General features: G+C 47.8%; 1 protein-coding gene across 2 annotated transcripts in view; it reads right to left on the bottom strand.

The window, feature by feature from the left end:
* Positions 1-1,839: 1,839 nt before the first annotated feature.
* Positions 1,840-17,865, bottom strand: part of VSNL1 (visinin like 1) — a 126,434-nt gene continuing 110,408 nt past the window's right edge. For both annotated transcript variants that reach the window (XM_069580235.1, XM_069580236.1), the window contains exons 3-4: positions 5,925-6,140; positions 1,840-2,808 (exon numbers count right to left, since the gene is read on the bottom strand). In XM_069580235.1, coding sequence (XP_069436336.1) covers positions 2,611-2,808; positions 5,925-6,140 — 414 coding nt within the window. In that variant the 3' untranslated portion in view covers positions 1,840-2,610. The remainder of the gene's footprint in view (positions 2,809-5,924; positions 6,141-17,865) is intronic.

The following is a 17,865-nucleotide window of genomic DNA, read 5'->3' as shown; positions in this document are numbered from 1 at the left end:
TCCTTAAGGAAATCAGTCCTGAATATTCATTGGAAGGACTGATGCTGAAGCTGAAACTCCAATCCTTTGGCCCCCTGATGCGAAGAACCAACTCATTTCAAAAGACCCTGATGCTGGGAAAGATTGAGGGCAGGAGGAGAAGGGGACGACAGAGAATGAGACGGTTGGATGGCATCACTGGCTTGATGGACGTGAGTTTGAGTAAAATCCGGGAGTTGGTGATGGACAGGGAGGCCTGGTGTGCTACAGTTCATGGGGTCGCAAAGAGTCACACACGACTGAGTGACTGAACTGAACTGAACTGAGTCTGCTGGAGGGTGTGTGTTTTGCTCTTGTTCTTGTTTGTTTGGCTGCATCAAGGGGCATGGGGCATCTTAGTTCCATGCAGGATCTTAGCTCCCTGAGCACGGATCAAACCCATGCCCCTATGGTGGAAATGTAGAGACTTAACTGCTAGACCACCAGGGAAGACCCTGGAGAGTTTGTTTCCCCGAACACCCATGTGGCTCACTTCCTTTGCTTGGCTCTCACAGCACTGCCACCCAACCAGCTTAGAGCAAAACCACTGCTGCACCCCATCGTTTTCCATCTGTCTTCACCTGCTGTGCTTTTCTTCAGAGTTCTTACAATTGGAAGTTTGTGTGAGTGTGTGTGGTTACTGTCTGTCTCTCCCCAGAAGAATGGCGTTGGGTGTGTTATAGGTAATCAGTCAAAATTTGCTAAGAATTCATTGACTCAAGCTTGATTTCACCAAGTGCCTTTCTAAGGTGTCTTCCCAGTTCCTCGACCCTCCACCTCCACTCCACCCAATCAGAGGAGAGAGTACCGGTGGCTCTGAATGACCCCCCATCTCCCCCTGCCTCCACTCTGGACTCACCAAGCACAGGGTTAAGTGCACCCAGAAGTCCTATGAGCCCTTGGGACTGTTCTCTCTTGGGGCGGAAGTGTGGTCTGGCAAGGTCAGGTACCGCCGGCCTCCTGAGAGTTTGTGGGGAGTTTTGCTCACTCCCAGTTTCTTGCTGAACAGATGAATGGAATCGTCAGGCCCTGGTCTCTGGTCTCACTTAAGGATCCTAAGACAGACAAGGGACGAACATTTAGGAAAAAAGACAGTCCATAAAAATGAACAGTTTAGCACTGTACTGTCTGATACGATGACAACTCGCTACATGGGGCAAATTAAATGTAAATTAATTAAAATAAAATGAAAAATTCAGTTTGCCAGTCATAATAGCTGAACTTGAAGTGCTCCAGAGTCACACATAACCAGTGCAGAAGTTTCCACCATTCCAGCAAGTTCTACTGGATGGTCCTGGAGAAAGAAACCAGTCTCATCCACGCTTGCTCTGAAAATGCAAACCCACCCCTAGGGCTCTTCATGGAATCTCTGCCTTCCTCCCTCAAGCTCAAAACGGTCAGGATTTTGTTACATCTTTAAAACCATGAGTACGTTTATGATTTGGCAAGACAGAAGGCCCCTTTTCTGGCAGCATCTTTCAGAGGACGCTTCTCAGTGTGTTGTATAGAACATAACACATAGTTGTGTAAAACGTAACACACGGTCACACTGAAATGGCATGTATTGTCATATAGTGAGCATTTTTTGAGAATGAGCAAGTTTTATGTTTAAACTTGACATGCCATATTAATTTTCCCTCTTCTGGGGGCCAGGATGAAGTATCGAGAAGTCGCTTTTTTCCCATTGGTTGTCGCTAGTGTTTGAATTCCCAAGTTGTGTGTTCAAAGGGAAATTTAGTAAGTTTGTTGCTACTGACCCTGGATGATCATGAAACATCTGTTTCCAATTTAAAATTATGAAATGAGAACTGAGGGGAAAAGTCAAATGTTACAAATTTATTTGGGACATCTATTGCCACCTCTTTGGAAGCCTTTGAAAATTCAAGCAGAAATCAATACACATCCATCTTTTTTTCTTTACTTTCAATAAATAATATCTTTGAGTAAATGCATATTATAGATAGATATATTTATGAGTCATTTAGCAGAGTTTGTAAGGTTTATACTGCATTAATTCCAACACAGCTCTTTCCAGGTTGATAGGGTGCAAATGAGGTAAGAATTAAGGCAAACCTAAAAGGCATGCAAATGTTGTACATGTATATTCACTGATAATACAAGCTCTTGTGTGTGGACCACACAGAGGAGTCGAGATCTCCTCGGTGTGTCTGTCTAGTACTATTTTACAGGAGAATGGTGACACAGCTTAAAATTCAGTTACATTACCGTGGGGGTCTCAGTGCTACTAACATCATGTAATCAAGGAGACACAAGCATTAGCAAAACATGAACAAGAAATCATAGAACTCTTTGCAGCACGTTTCTGCCAAGGCTTTGGAGGAGGAAGGTTTTTTATGAAATGATATTACACATATCACATTGTGGCAGGTTGTCTGTTTTATAATATATGCTTTTAAAATTCATTAGCAAATGACATTCTCATGCACACAAGTGTTTCAAACACAAGAAGCAAGTCCATTTACAGGTAGTCCAAGCGATATTTGTGTGTGGTGTGTGTGTGTGTGTGTGTTAATAGCTGCAGACTGAATGGAACATTGATACTCTTGTGCAGTCCATAGCATTGACCTCTGCTCATTTCTGAATGTCGCACTGCAGAAGTAGTACAATGGAAGGGTCGCTCTTGGCAGCTTCTTTGAATTCATCCAGTGTAATCTGGTCATCTTTGTTCTTATCCATCTTGCTGAAAATCTTGTCTACTCGTTGCTCGGGCGTGAGGCCATCCTCATTCATTTTCATCATGATCACTGTGCCCACCATTTTGTAGATAGCCTTGGGAAGACAAGAAATAGATCATAAAGTTCACCTAGGATGGGGTAAAGAATTTAAATTTACTTCAAAGGACCCCTTAAATGCTTTTAAATAAGACAGTGGTGTAATCAAATCAGTGTGAGTCTCATGACTAACGGGATAGAGAAGAATTTTGTGTGACTCCTAATTTTTCTGGCTGGAGGAAGTGAGTGAAAAGAGTTGTGGTGAGACCAAGAATGATGATCAGGAGGTTTAGGAAGGAAAACGATAAGCTCAGTTTGAAAACTTCTGAGTTTGAAGTCAGATGGTAATCAACAAGCTCTACTCCTGGGAGATCTAGGAAAAGATGAAGTGGTCCCAGATGAAATGGACCGTAATCAGTGGTCCCAACTGATAAGGGACTTACAATCTGTCAAGAAAGCAAGAGAGGTGCACCAGTAAAATTAAGCCCTGAAAGAAGTTAGCTGAGGGAGATCTGAGAGTCAGGGACTCTCTTCATGAGTGAAAGAACAGAGTAAGATGATTCCATTTTCCATTAAACTGCACACATGGAATTCTCAAAATGGGAATTAAAGGTAGAAAGGAGTGTCATTCTTAGGAAAGTGCCTTAAAAAAAAGAAATGCTCTTTTACACAAAGACTTGTAGGTAAACATATAGCAGCAATTTCAATAATAGCCCAAAAGTGAAACAGCACAAATACTCAACTGGCAAAGAGAGAAATAAAATATGACACATCCATACAACTGAATGCAATTTTAGCAACAGAAAGGAGTGAAATACTGATAGCTGCTACAGCAGAGATAAATGTCCAAAAAAGTGCCAGGTATAAAAGGCCAAACGTATATTGCAAGATTCCATCTATATGAAATGTTCAGCGAGACAAATCCATAAAGAAAAAGCAGAAAGGTAGTTTCCAAAATCTGGGGATACCCATGGGCATAAGGGATCCTATTGGGAGAATAAAAATGTTCTATAATTGGATTATGATGATGGCGAAATAACCTAGACCTTAAAGAGTAAAGAAGATTTGGATGGGCCCAGAGCCCTGAAGGAAAAGGTGAAGAGCCCAGGTGGAAAGCATGGTAGAGGCCAAAGTGGCCAGTGGTGAGTGTTCAAGGGTGAGCAGCCCTGGATGGACAGCGAGGCTGCAGCGGACATGCAAGCGAACGGATGTCAGCTGGACAGCTGGACCTGTGTGCACAGCTGTGCGTGGCATGGAGGAACTTCTCTGTAAAGACTTTTGACCAAATGAATGAGCAGCTCCTGAAGTACAGAGATGCTGTAAAGGCTCTATCAATTACTGATACCTTGGTTCTGAAAACATGACTCAGCAAAAAGGAACCTGAAGGCAGGAAGGGGTGCCAGGGTGCAAGTGCAGAGGGCTAGAAGCTGGAGAAAATACTAGAGGAGATAGGGAGCCACGTGCAGAGGGAGCATGAAGAAGGAAAGGAGCTGAGAGTCAAGGTGGATGATATTTCCAAGGGAGACAGAGCCTCGACAGTGAACTGCCGTGTAGTGAGCGTTTCCTACGTGACGGGAAGTGTTGTTTAGTCGCTCAGTCGTGTCCAACTCCTTGTGACCCCCCTGGACTGTAGTCCACCGGGCTCTTCTGTCCATGGGATTTCCCAGGCAAGAATACTGGAGTGAGTTGCCATTTCCTTCTCCAGCAGATCTTCCCGACCCTGGGATCGAACCTGCGTCTCCTGCCTTGGCAGGCAGATTCTTTACCACCGAGTTACCAGGGAAGCCTGAGAGAAAGTGTGCCAGGTGCTTAATCGTTACCACAGTCTTGAGGGGTAGGTTTATTATCATTTTTTCATAAAGACATTGATGATTTGGTACTCAACGCCCTAAAGCCAACTCCATGCCTGAACCTTACTGGGTCTCCCACTTTACTTGGGAAGGGAAGTGGGTACTAAAGGTAGAGAAGGGACTAAAGATGCTGGGGCAGGTGGGGTACGTGGAAGGCAGGGCTCCAGAGGCCAGAGCTGACTGTGCTAGGGAGCGGCCCCAGAGGGAGGAGAGTCAGCATAGCAGAGCGGGCATCTGGGTCACTTGGGTTTTGGCTACTGTTTCTCACCATCACCCCTTGGCTTTGCTTTGTGGATCCACCCCTCCGCCCCCCCGCCCCGAATCTCAGCCCTGTGGTCTGGGCAGGGCCTTGCCCCAGCTCCAGGATGAGACACTTGGTCCTGTCTGTGGCAGTGCACTTCCCTTTTTGGGTCACCTTGTCAGCACAGAGGTGGACACGCGAGCTAAGACAGTGAGTGAGTGAAGAGGCACTGACTCGTTCATCAGCGGGTGAGTGCCCGGCAGGCTCCTGGACTGTTCTAGGCTGGGGGATACAGCAGTGAGAGAGTATGGCCCTCTCTGTACATGTAGCTTGCATTCTATCATATCAGGTGATTTAGGGCAGTGATAAAATCTGTGACCAAAAAAAAAAAATGTTGGTAAGGGATTAGATGGCCCAGGGGTAGAGGGATGTGAGTTCAGCGAGGAATGCCTGCCAATGAGATGAGGGGGCAGCCCCGAGAGGAATGAGGGGACCTGGAGGGCAGTCCTGGGCAGAGGGCGAGGATATCAAGGCCCTGATGTGAGGCTGTGTTTTCCAGGAAAACCAAGGCCCAGGTATCTCACACTCAGTGTGTAAGGAGCGGTATTGAAGACTGAGGTCGCAGCAGTGGGCAGGGGGTCCTGGGACATTTGCATAGGCAACTGAGGAAGATGCTTGTTGATGTGGAATGATGGGAAACGGGACCACAGTCAGCATCTTGTGCCCACAGTGGGGAAGCTGGCTTGAGGAAGAGAGCGGCATCCAACAGGGCAGAGCTAAGCCAAGAGCCAGAGAAGCTGGATCCTGATACCATCCTTCGCACCCTCTACGCTTGTGTTGGTGGAAGATCTCACAGTGAGAGCATGGCTGGTTGAAATGTGGTTGACAGTCATAACCCAGCAGCTTGGAGCTGAGACATTATCCAGCGTGGAGGGAGGGGACAGGACAGAGGATTCAAGCCTACCAGGGCTCCTGATGGGGAAGAAGGGGACCTGCCATAGGCCTGTGCCCAGGGAGCCTCTTCCCAAGCTCTGCCTTTGTGCCGGCAGCAGCCCAGGCCCTGAGAACACCCAGGGACCTCACCTCGATGATCTCTAGCATCTCCACTCGGGTGATCTTGCCATCCCCGTCCAGGTCGTACATGTTGAAAGCCCAGTTCAGCTTCTGCTCAAAGCTGCCCCTGGAGGTGATGGACAGCGCGCAGATGAACTCTCGGAAGTCGATGGTGCCGTCCCCGTTCTTGTCGAAGGTGCGGAAGGCGTGCTGGGCAAACTTGGAGGCATCTCCGTATGGGAAGAACTACAGAGCAGAACACACAAGGTCACCTGTCAGGAGGGGAAGACTCACAGGCCCTGAGGTGAAAGCCCACTGCCACATGCTGGCCCGGGGTTCTCCCAGGGGCGAGGGTTCAGGCTCGCCCGTGTGGACAAGGTTTGGCCCAACACTCAAGGTTAAGGACGGGCACAGGGAAGCGGTCTCCCCATTGCGTCCTCACTCCCAGGCTCCTCGCTCTTTCTGAGGGTGAGGCTGGAGACACTGGGCTTTGAGGTGGGTGGGACCTGCATCAGGGCTGCTAGAATTCCTCCTCTGCAGCCTTTCTGGTCATTCTCCCTCAGGGTCTAGGATAGGGGCGGCCAGCTGACTTCTCTCCTGCACAGGGCAGTGTGACCTGGACTCCCACATTTCTCTGGGTGTGATCATCCAGGTTCACTGCCCGTGGGGCCTGAGCGAGGTGACCCTGACCTCCCGCCAGTGGCTCCCAGTCCCCAGCCCACCATGGTCCCCCTGGGTGCTGGGCCAGCGTTCAACTCCTTTTTCTAGAAACTCTTCTTTTGCAGGGCATTTAAGACCCACTAAAAATAGAACATGACTGGGCTTATTTCTGAGATTCATAAAGAGGTGTCTTCTCAGAGCCCACAGGGTGCTGCAGGAGACAGGAGAGGGATGTAGGAGGAGGAGGGTGCAGACCCTCAAAGTGGGAAGACCACAGAGACTGTGGCAGTGGACACACGTCTGGGCCTAGCACACACCGCAGGGAGCTCTGATACCCGATCCTCTGCCCCAGCAAAGCTAAAGGATATCCTCCATATACGTATATATGTATATACACGGCTGATTCTCTTTGCTGTATAGTAGAAACTAACACAACATGGTAAAGCAACTATACTCTGATAAAAATATTTTTAAGAAAAGGAAAAGACATTCTCCAGGTGGAGCACAGGAAACTAGCAAGCAAACCTCATTCCACCCCCGAACAAAAACAAGCCACATGCTATTTTAAACCAGAGAAGGTGCATACGTGTTTCTGGCTGAAGAATTCCACCAAATACAAAGTCCAAAGCAGATTCCTAAGGATGCTGTGGCATTCATACTCTGGTGTGGGTGCTGCCACTTGCTAGGTGGGTCAGGCTGGCCACACACAGGCGGCTGGCGTCATGCCCTCTCTGACTGCATCCTCTTTCTCACTGTACATCCGGACCTGGGACCCGCGAAGCCCTGCTACCCACTGTCCCTACACTGAGAAGCACATTGGATGGTAGGAAATCTCCCTCCAGAAACAAAAGACAAGCATTTCATGTAAGGGGAGAATACAGGAGGCCCAGGGATGAGACAAGCATTCCCAGGGGTGGGGCTGGGGAGAGCTGGTTTCAATTTGCATTTCAGTAGCTCCCACTTCCAGACGCCAGTATCTGATCTGGTGCTTGCTCTTGTTGTCTAAGAAGCTACTCCTAAACCTGGTGGCATGGAACAGTAACAATCATTTTATTAATCTTAGAAAATAAAAACTTGACCATCTCTTCTTTTCTAATCAAACAACTCATTCTGTAACTATGAGCCTAGTATATTCTGAACTGTTCATTATTCATAACACTTATAACACCACATATAGGGGGGAGGAGTTGGGAGGTTGTTCTATTTTTTTCTCCTCACAACAACCAATTTTCTGACTGGCTGGATCCCAGCTGGGTGTCCTACAGGTCAATCCACTTCTGACCCTAATGGCCTGGAGTTACTGGGGGCTTCCCTCATAGCTCAGTTGGTAAAGAATCTGCCTGCAATGTAGGAGACCTGGGTTCGGGTCCTGGGTGGGGAAGATCCTCTGGAGAAGGAAATGGCAACCCACTCCAGTATTCTCGCCTGGAGAACCCCATGGACAGTGGAGCCTGGTGAGCTACAATCCATGGAATTGCAAGAGTTGGACATGACTGAGCAACTAAACCACCACCACCACCACCAGAAGGGAAGGATCAGTCTGGAAAGAGTGCCCCCACCCTAGGTGCCAGTCACAAGCCTCAGGTTGCCCCCTGTACCTATGAGAGACGTGCTATGAAGTGAAAGGGTTCCCACGGCCCCCTCCTCAGGTTGGAGAATTTGCTGACTCACAAAATTCTGAAAGGCGCTTTATTTACTATTACCAGTTTGTTGGGGCTTCCCTAATAGCTCAGTTGGTAAAGAATCCGCCTGCAATGCAGGAGACCCCAGTTTGATTCCTGAGTCAGGAAGATCCGCTGGAGAAGGGACAGGCTACCCACTCCAGTATTCTTGGGCTTCCCTGGTGGCTCAGCTGGTAAAGAATCTCCATGCAATGAGGGAGACCTGGGTTTGATCCCTGGGTTGGGAAGATCTCCTGGAGAAGGGATAGGCTATTCACTCCAGTATTCTGGTCTGGAGAGTTCCATGGACTGCATAGCCCATGGGGTCGCAAAGAGCCAGACACAGCTGAGCGACTTTCACTTCACTTCACCAGTTTGTTATAAAGGATACAATCCACCGGAGGAGATGCATAGAGTAATGCAAGGGATGCATGGAGCTCCCAGTACAGGTTGCCCCACTCTCCCAGCCCCTGAATGCTTTCATCATCCTGGAAGTTCTTGGAACCCCATAGTTTAAGGGGTTTTTATGGCAGTTTCATTATGCAAGCATGATCGATTAAATCATTGGCCATTGATGATTGAACTCAATCTCCAGACACCCTGTCTCCACTGGAGGTCTCGCTTGGGCTGGAAGTTCCAGTTCGCTAATCTGCCCCTTGTCTTTCTGGGACCAGCTGCCCCCCTCCAGTCCTGCCCCACTCCTGAAGTGACAGGCACCCAACCACCAGTCATCTTATTAACATACAATAGACGCTAAAGAAGGAAATGGCAACCCACTCCAGTATTCTTCCCAGGAAAATCCCATGGATAGAGGAGCCTGGCAGGCTACAGTCCATGGGGCCACAAAGAGTTAGATATGACTGAGCATGCATGCAGACACTGATCTCTCCAGAGATTCCAAGAGAACCGAGGACTAAGATCAAATATGTTTATTTCTTATTCTAAGTATCATATGTGCCCTCTGCCTGGGCGGTCTTCCTCTCTCTCTAAGGGGGTGCTGTTTGCTAATGTGTCGTCTGTGTTCAGGGGTCTTGAGCAGAGCCTGTACCTGAGAAATATAATAACCTAAAAACAGAGCACACTGAGCCCCTTGGTGGAGTCCAAGGTCTCCCTAGGGATTTTTATCCATCGGCCTTTCTGCATCCAGTGACATGAGGCCACTGGGTCTAATTTTTTTCCATCCCTGTAGGTTTCTGGTGATGCAATGCTTTACCCATTTTATATCTCACAGCATCCTTTTAAGTTAAAGGCTATCTGATATTTTTATCTGAAAATAGCTGGGCATCTTAGGTCAGTGTATTAAAAATTAATTTAGATCTGGAAGGCCTTCAGAAAAAAAAAATCAATGGTAAATTTTGAGCTATAAAAGTTGCATGTGTCTTGCTGAAGGTCTGTTTACTGACTTTTACAGCCAACACGTTTTCTCTGGAGGAATGGAGTGTGTGATGAAGAGCCCTCAGATATCTGGAGTGGTTGTTTCCTTTAGAAAATTCATCTTATCATTTTCTGAGTACTTCAAGTTTTTTGAATCAGGGGAATGATCCTTCTTTTGATGAAATAATTCAACTCTGGATGGGTCATAACAGAAAAAATGAAGCCATACTCCCTTCAATTTCTGTAGGAAGAAATCAGGGTCTTGAACTCATATCTACTTCTCTCGGAGGAAAACACTGCCTGAGAAGTACAAGTATTTGGAGAGTATTATTGCTTGAAGGGTATTTTAAAAATTCAATGTATTTTGCATCAACCCCGGCATTAAATATTGATGTAGAAATAATTTTTGTTATTAATAATCCAAATCTTTTAATATAATAAAAACTTGGAAGTTGAAAATTTATAATATATAGTTTTATATATTTCACTTTGTCTTTGTGCGTGCATACTAAGCCATTTCAGTCGTGTCCGACTCTGCAGCCCTACGGACTGTAGCCCACCAGGCTCCTCTGTTCACGGAATTCTCCAGGCAAGAATACTGGAGTGGGTTGCCGTGCTCTCCTCCAGGGGATCCTCACGACCCAGGGCTCAAACTGGAGTTTCTTATGTCTCCTTTATTGCCAGGCAGCTTCCTTACCACTAGTGCTATCTGGGAAGCCCTTATACCATAAAAAACTACCATAGATTGGGTAGCTAGTAAACAACACACATTTATTTCTCATAGTTCTGGGGGCTAGATGTTCAAGATCAAGATGCCAGCACGGTCAGGTACTGGTAAGGGCCTTCCTCTGGGTTGCTTTCTGCTGACTGTTTGCTGTGTCCTTAACATTCTGGAAGGTGCCAGGACACTCTATGAGGTTTCTTTTACAAGAGCACTAATCCTGTTCATGGGGCTTCCCAGGTAGCTCAAATGGTAAAGAATCTGCCTACAGTTCGGGAGACCTGGGTTCGATCCCTGGGTTGGGAAGATCCCCTGGAGAAAGGAATGGCAACCCACTCCAGTACTCTTGCCTGGAGAATTCCATGGACAGAGGAGCCTGGCGGGCTACAGTCCATGGAGCTGCAAAGAACTGGACACAATCGAGCAACACTTTCACTTTCTTCAATCCTATTCATGAAGGTTCCACCCTCATGACGTAAGCACTTCCCTCCTAATAGCATCATTTTGGGTATGCAGTTTCAACATACGAATTTGGGACACACAGACATTCAGCCCATAGCAAATTGTTTAAAAGGAAATAAGTTTTGTCATAAGAATTTTCAAAAACTATATTAGATAATCTAATATAGCTAAACTTCAATTAATTTCCATTGTCTCTTTTATGCCCAGGTATACACACACAGTTCTACTTTCGGTCAAAAATTTTAAATCTAGTGTATCTTGTATTTCCATTAAAAGGAAAGTAAAAAAAAAAAAAAAAAAAACAAACACCAAACACCTCATCTGAGAAACAGATTGTTTAGTTTTGTCTGACTGAACAACAGATTATTCTGTTTAGTCGCTGGGTTGTGCCTGACTCTTTGAGACCCCATGGACTGTAGCCCACCAGGCTCCTCTGTCCATGGGATTTCCCAGGGAAGAAGACTGGAGTGGGTTGCCATTTCCTCCTCCAGGGGATCTTCCCAAGCCAGGGACTGAATCTACATCTGCACCTCCTGCATTGGGAGGCAGATTCTTTACCACTGAGCCACCTGGGAAGCCAGGGAGGCAGCTGCAAATGGCCAGTTAATAACGCCTGCTTAATGGGAACCCAGGCTCCTAGCCAGGAATTCTTCTGACCCCAGAAGCTGTGTGGTGTGCTTCCCCGAGGCATTCTTTGGGGTTTGGCATCAGTGGGGCAGCCTGTCCTCCTGAGGATACCCAGGAGAAGGCTCCTTTGTGAAGAGCAGGGTTTGGGGTGCAGCAGGGTCTGCTCCAGGTTCAGGCCAGCAGAACCCTAGGCTTAATTCTGGGGGCGTCTGAGCTGGCCAGTAGTAGGCTCCTTGGGCTGGGGGTGAGGCTGCCCTGGAGGCAGTCTTCTCTACAGCTCTCTTTTGTCCTTGCCCCTGTGTAGCCCACAGCCCTTTGGTTCACCTGGGGGCTCAGAGCTAGTAACAGAAGGTGGGACCACCAAGTAGCCCCTCTGTCCCTGGGTTCTCTGGGACCCCCAGCTATGGAGGGCTGAGTGTACTAGGCCAGGTTATACAAGGAATCTGAGCATCTGGGGATTTTGGTATTTGAGTCCTAGAACCAACAATTCCCATGGATGCTGAGGGACCAACTACTGTGTAACAGAAGGTAGAAAATTAGGGGAAAAAATTTTTATCTGCCTGATCCCCCTGGAACAGTCTGATCATAAACTCTGCATTGTACTCTGAACACTTTGCCATCACAAACTCCTTGTGGACAAGCTTGAAATGTCAAGGCCGTTGCTCATGGTGCCTGGCTGGCTATGATAGAGGCAGGATTTGAATGCGTATCTGTTGGGTCATTTCTGCTACATCTTTCTGTTTCTCTTAATCAAGTATTGTGTGTGTGTACTCAGTCTCTCAGTTGTGTTTGAGTCTTTGCGACCTCATGGACGGTAGCCCGCCAGGCTCCTGTGTCCATGGGGCTTCCCAGGCAAGAGTACTGGAGTGGGTTGCCATTTCCTTCTCCAGGGAATCTTCCCAACCCAGGGATTGACCCCACATCTCTTGCATCTCCTTCATTGGCAGGTGGATTCTTTACCACTGAGCCACCTCGGAAGCCCTAACCAAGTATTAGCTGAAGAAACAAAGCTAAATCCACATCTGATGAACCAAACGAATTTGTTGCATTATGTAATCCTTAGCTTTCATCCTGCTAATACTGTGTATTTATCGCCACCTCCTGGCAGGACGTATGTACTACATGACAATCATCAGAATGGTCCTGAGGGATATTTTTTATGATTCATTCATTCTTTAATGCAACAAATATTTACTGAGCAGTTACTACATGTCAAGCACTGTGTTGGGTGGTGGCCAAAGTAGAAAAAATATATATTTATAATCATGGGAGACCTAGACACTAATCATACAACTATATAAGTATAAAATTGCACTATGATATGGTAACTCAGTTGGTAAAGAATCCACCTGCAATGCAGGAGATCCCGGTTCAATTCCTGGGTTGGGATGATCCCCTGGAGAATGAATAGGCTATCCATTGCAATATTCTTGGGCTTCCCTAGTGGCTCAGCTGGTAAAGAATCCACCTGCAATGAGGGAGACCTGGGTTTGAAAGATCCCCTAGAGGAGGGCGTGGCAACCCACTCCAGTATTCTTGCCTGGAGAATCCCATGGACAGAGGAGCCTGGCGGGCTACAGTCCATAGGGTCACAAAGAGTTGGACGTGACTGAGCAACTAAGCACAACACAAGTGCATAGAGCCACAAGCGAAAGTTATGGGAATGATCTTATGAGTTTGAAACTTTATGATAATTTAGTGTGCAGCTCCCTTCCCCTACCCTAATATACAGGTGGTGACAATTCACTGCTCTTCATCATAGCTGAAGAAAGGTCTCAGAGTCCAAAACTTTGGGGATTACACAAATCTAGACTCTATCCCGCTGTACTCCACATCCTTACTCAGAACTAACCAATGTGCAGAAGAGGAGCAAAACCAGGAAATGCTCGAGGACGCTGCCTTTCCCCAGGGGGACAACGGGAGACTTGTCACAAATTAATCAGCCTACTCCAAAGCCACAGCAGAGGTTTTCCTTACAGAGAGCGGGCTGATGTCCCACATTTCCATCTTTTCAATGAACTATGCAGTTGTGAATATTAAATGGGTTGTCTCCTTAAGAGATGGTGAGTGAAGCCCAGATATCTCATACTGAATATGCCAGTGTTCCCCCAACCCCCCACTACCCCCAGTGCAACACAGGTGGCTGCGTCAAAAAAAAAAAAAAAAATGATGTCAAAACATAGTGCTTCTATTCCCCGCTCCAGCCCTAGCTGCTATCCGTGTGTCTAGCTCATCCTTCTAGAAGTTGTACTGAGTTCCGTGAAAACATTGGAACAGTTTCCATGAGAATCCTCCCTTCTCTCTCGGAGTCACTGGGGCCTGCCTCAATTTGTTGGAAGATTCGGGTCCCCTAGAAGCTCTCCGTCCAACCTTTAGGCGGGGGAGGTTTTCACAAGCAAAGCCTTGACCCACCGTGACAGCTGACCGCAGACCTGCTGTATCGGGGGAGTGGTCACAGGACGCTGAAGAGGGCAGTCTCTCTCCAGCTCTGGGCTGCTGCTGGGCAGCCCTCATACCTCAGAATAGATATCTGTTCATTAACATGCTTGAAATAGGGCTCACGATGGGATCAAAGAACAGAAGAGTATTCTTGGACCACTCTGCGGCTCACTGTCATGGAGAGGCCTGCCATCCCGTCTCTCACCAGACACAGTCCCTTTGGAAAAGTCCTCGCTCAGGTCAGTTCTGTTTTCCTTTGTTCTCAAATGTCAGAAGCCTATATTGTCTGGCTTATGAACCCATAAACAGAATCCCCTCCCCAAGGATGGAGAGGTAGTAGGGAAGAACAAATCTGACTTCATATTGGATCTATTTTTCTACCTTTAACCTTTATATTCTATTGCTTTGGCCACAAGCTCATCACTAAAGGAATGTTGCTAGTTGCTAAGTCATGTCCCACTCTGTGATCTCATGGACTGCAGCCCGCCAGTCTCCTCTGTCTGAGGGATTTCCTAGGTGAGAATACTGGAGTGGATTGCCATTTCCTTCTCCAGGGGATCCTCCCAACCCAAGAATCGAATCTGGATCTGCATCTCCTGCATTAGCAGGCAGATTTTTTTTTTTTTTTAACCACTGAGCCACCTTAAAGTATACATAATGTCCCACCTCCAGGAAGCTGCCTCCCATGCCTGAGAGTTAAGCTAAAATACTTTTGTTTAAGCTCACAGGAAACATCCTGACCAGGCCCACCTGTGAATGGATGCAGGAAAGAAGAAATTAACACATCCTCCCTGGAGTCTGGCTGGAACCAGGAAATATTTGCAACAACCTATCGCCTTTTTTTTTACTTTACCTTCTCACCTCCCCCTCTTTGTTCTATAAAATACCTTAACACCCCAACTGGGCAAGATGGTTCTTAGGGACTGCAGTTCACCATCTTTTGGGTCAGCTGCTCTCCAAATGAAGTCACTATTCCTTGTCTCAACAACTTCTCTCTCGATTTATTGGCCTGTCATGTGATGAGCGGTACGACAGAGTCTTATCTATTGCACCCCTGAAATATGGCAATTCTGCTTCCAAGGTTATCTCCCCTCACCTCTGCTGGAATTAGCCAGAAGCCTCTCCTGGATGACCTGGCTCAGAAATCAACCTCTCCAGGTCCTGCCAGTAAAGCAATGGTTCCTGAGAGACTATCAGGGAGCGAGGTCCTAGGCAGGTCCTTCTCTTGTGCTGCTTTGGCTGGTCTTTCAACACATTTAGGACTAGAGGGTCATTGCTCTGCGTTAAGTAACTGGCTCAAGGTTGTATCATTGGAAAAGACCCTGCTGCTGGGAAAGATTGAGGGCAAGAGGAGAAGGGGGTGACAAAGGATGAGATGGTTGGATGGCATCACTGACTCAATAGACAAGAGTTTGATCAAACTCAGGGAGATAAGGAAGTACAGGAAAGCCTGGCATGCTGCAGTTCATGGGATTGCAAAGAGTCGAATGTGACTTAGCAACTGAACAACAACAATAAGGCTATATCTCTAAGGAGGGTGAGGGCACTGGTGTCAAACCCAGCTTGGCCAGTGGACGCTGCCTCTCCTGCACTTACTGAGTCTGCCTGGCCTTCTGCACTGAAATGAGCTGCAACTCGCCTCTTCCACCAGGTTCTGGAAAGGATCTGCCCATCTGGCCCGTGGTTCTGCTTCTTCCTTCCCACGCACTCCTGCCTTGCACTGTGCTCACAGGAGCCTCAGTCCTCATCATCAAAGCTGGTCCAGGCCAGAGCAGGCTCACAGGGAGTGGGTACCCACTGTTAGGGACAAAGGCGGGGAAGACACCTGTCCTTCACAGGGGACACCCCCTCCTCTCCAGGCAGTAGGAAGGGCTGGGCCTTGGGCAGGTAGGTGGGGACCATAGCCTCTGGCTCTGGGGCAGGTACTGCTGTGGAGGAAGAGAGGCCACCCAAGGATGACAGTCAGCCTCCTGGACCTCACTGTGGCCCAGCTCAGAGCAGATACTCCATCTTACCCCCAGGACTGCAGGGGGCTGGGGTCCTTGAGAGAAAGCGGGACCACTCCAGGCTCACAAGAGGCAGAGGTGAGATGCAAGCTCAGTTCTGTCTTATTCTGTGATGTTGACAAAGTCATCTGAGCTTCAGTTTCCTCTTCCACAAAATAGGGCAATAATAATTAATACCTGTGATGTAGAAGTCTTGTGAGATGTACTGGGGACAGAACATGTGGAAACTGTCTGAGGCTGTGAGGAGCCGGGCCTGGGCCCCTCCATGTTCCCCTCAAAGCTGCCCCAAAGCATCCCATCTCCTGATGTTCGCAGATGGCAGCTGGGTGAGCAGCTGGTTAGCGGTGGGCTCTCACACACACATGCCCCGGGCTGCTGGCCAAGCTGGTGTCCTTGAGGATTCACTTGGTATTTGGTTTTGGCTTTAGGCTCATCACGCCACAAGCCATCACATGTCCAGAGGGAACTTTTCACACCCAGGTTTTCTCCTGTCCACTTCCCATAACCGTCAATAGCATCTAACTGTTTTCAGGACAAGGAACAAAATTACCCCCAAGCCTCTGTGTCCAGTGTTCGGTCCACTCCTCTGCCCTCTGGGATTATTTCACTACCTGCTACCTGGGACCTTACTGAGCTCTCAGCCACAGCTATGCAGCCTTTGCCATGTTTTTCTCTTTGTCTGCAATGCTCCTTTTCTGCTCCAACCCAGTTAATGCCTGTGTTCTTCAGACCTTGAAGTCTTCTCCGAGCCAATGTCAGAAGTTCCCATTATACACACGCACATCACTGAGTCCCACCCTCGGTTACATTAGCATCATAGTGAAGAAATGTTCATGGCATTGCTTGATTAAGGCCCGTCTTCCTTAGCAGTTGTTGTGGTTGTTTAGTGGCCAAGTCGTGTCCCACTCTCTTGTGACCCCATGCCCTGCAGCCCGCCAGGCTCCTCTGTCCATGGGATTTCCCATGCAAGAATACTGGAGAGGGTTGCCATTTCTTTCTCCAGGGGATCTTGCTGACCCAGAAACTGAACCTGCATCTCCTGCATTGACAGGCGGATTCTTTACCCCTGAACCACCAGGGAAGCCCCTCCCCTTGTAGACCATAAACTAAATGGAGGCAAGGAATGGCCTGTTTTCGCCCACCACTGTGATCCCTGGCATCCAGTACAGGGCCAGGCACACAGGAGGTGGCAGATGAACATATGACTCGGCACAGCAGGTCTTTTTTGAGACTGAGGATATAGCAGCAAATCCACCCAATGACCAGGGAAGGCCTGAAATGTGTTCCGAAGGGTGTCTTCAGTCAGCTCTGCTAAAGAAGGCTCCCGCTTGGCCTTAAATCGTGTCATCCCCATTACCGCTTCAGCTAATGATTCGTGAGGATTGAATCGTCATCAGAGCAGTATGTGCACCTGGTCATGAGCAGGGGAAAAGGAGAGAGATATTTCCCCTTAATCAGAAATGGTGGATCCCCAAACTGCTCTCAGCCAAGATGTTCATTCAACAGACCCTCCCAAAAGCCAGGGGTGGTGCCAGGCTTCGTGCTGAGCTCTGTGTGGGAGGGAAGGAGGGTGAGGGGCAGCGAAGAAGAATAAGAGTGAAACATAAGACCCGGTCCCTGCCCTCAAGCAGACATAACCAATCAAATGTAGATGCAGCCCAAAGTGTGAGCTGCCTTCCACATTCAGGCTCTCTGGAAAGAGATTAAAAACACAGCTCCTCTACCCTGCCCCCCATGGGGGGCACCCAGATCCTGAGGTCACTTTTCAGACCTGCCTCTTCACTTGTCCTCTAGGTGACAATATCCATTTTTTACATTATGGGTCCCTCAGGACTCCAGGTTTTATTATGAGACCACCACTATTAGCTCATGGTTCTTGAGCTGCATCTATTTGAGAAGAAAATTAGTCCTGAATTAAATTCCTAGAGAAGGGGTTTTGCCCCTTGGGTCATGGAAGCAATTTTTATTTATGTCCTCGACAAGGTCCCTCCATAGGCATATCGCCCCAAGAAGGTCATGAG

The sequence above is a fragment of the Ovis canadensis genome, chromosome 3 (assembly GCF_042477335.2).
Source record: "Ovis canadensis isolate MfBH-ARS-UI-01 breed Bighorn chromosome 3, ARS-UI_OviCan_v2, whole genome shotgun sequence".
Classification (NCBI taxonomy): Eukaryota; Metazoa; Chordata; class Mammalia; order Artiodactyla; family Bovidae; genus Ovis; species Ovis canadensis.
This window is presented reverse-complemented; position numbering and strand designations above follow the sequence as displayed.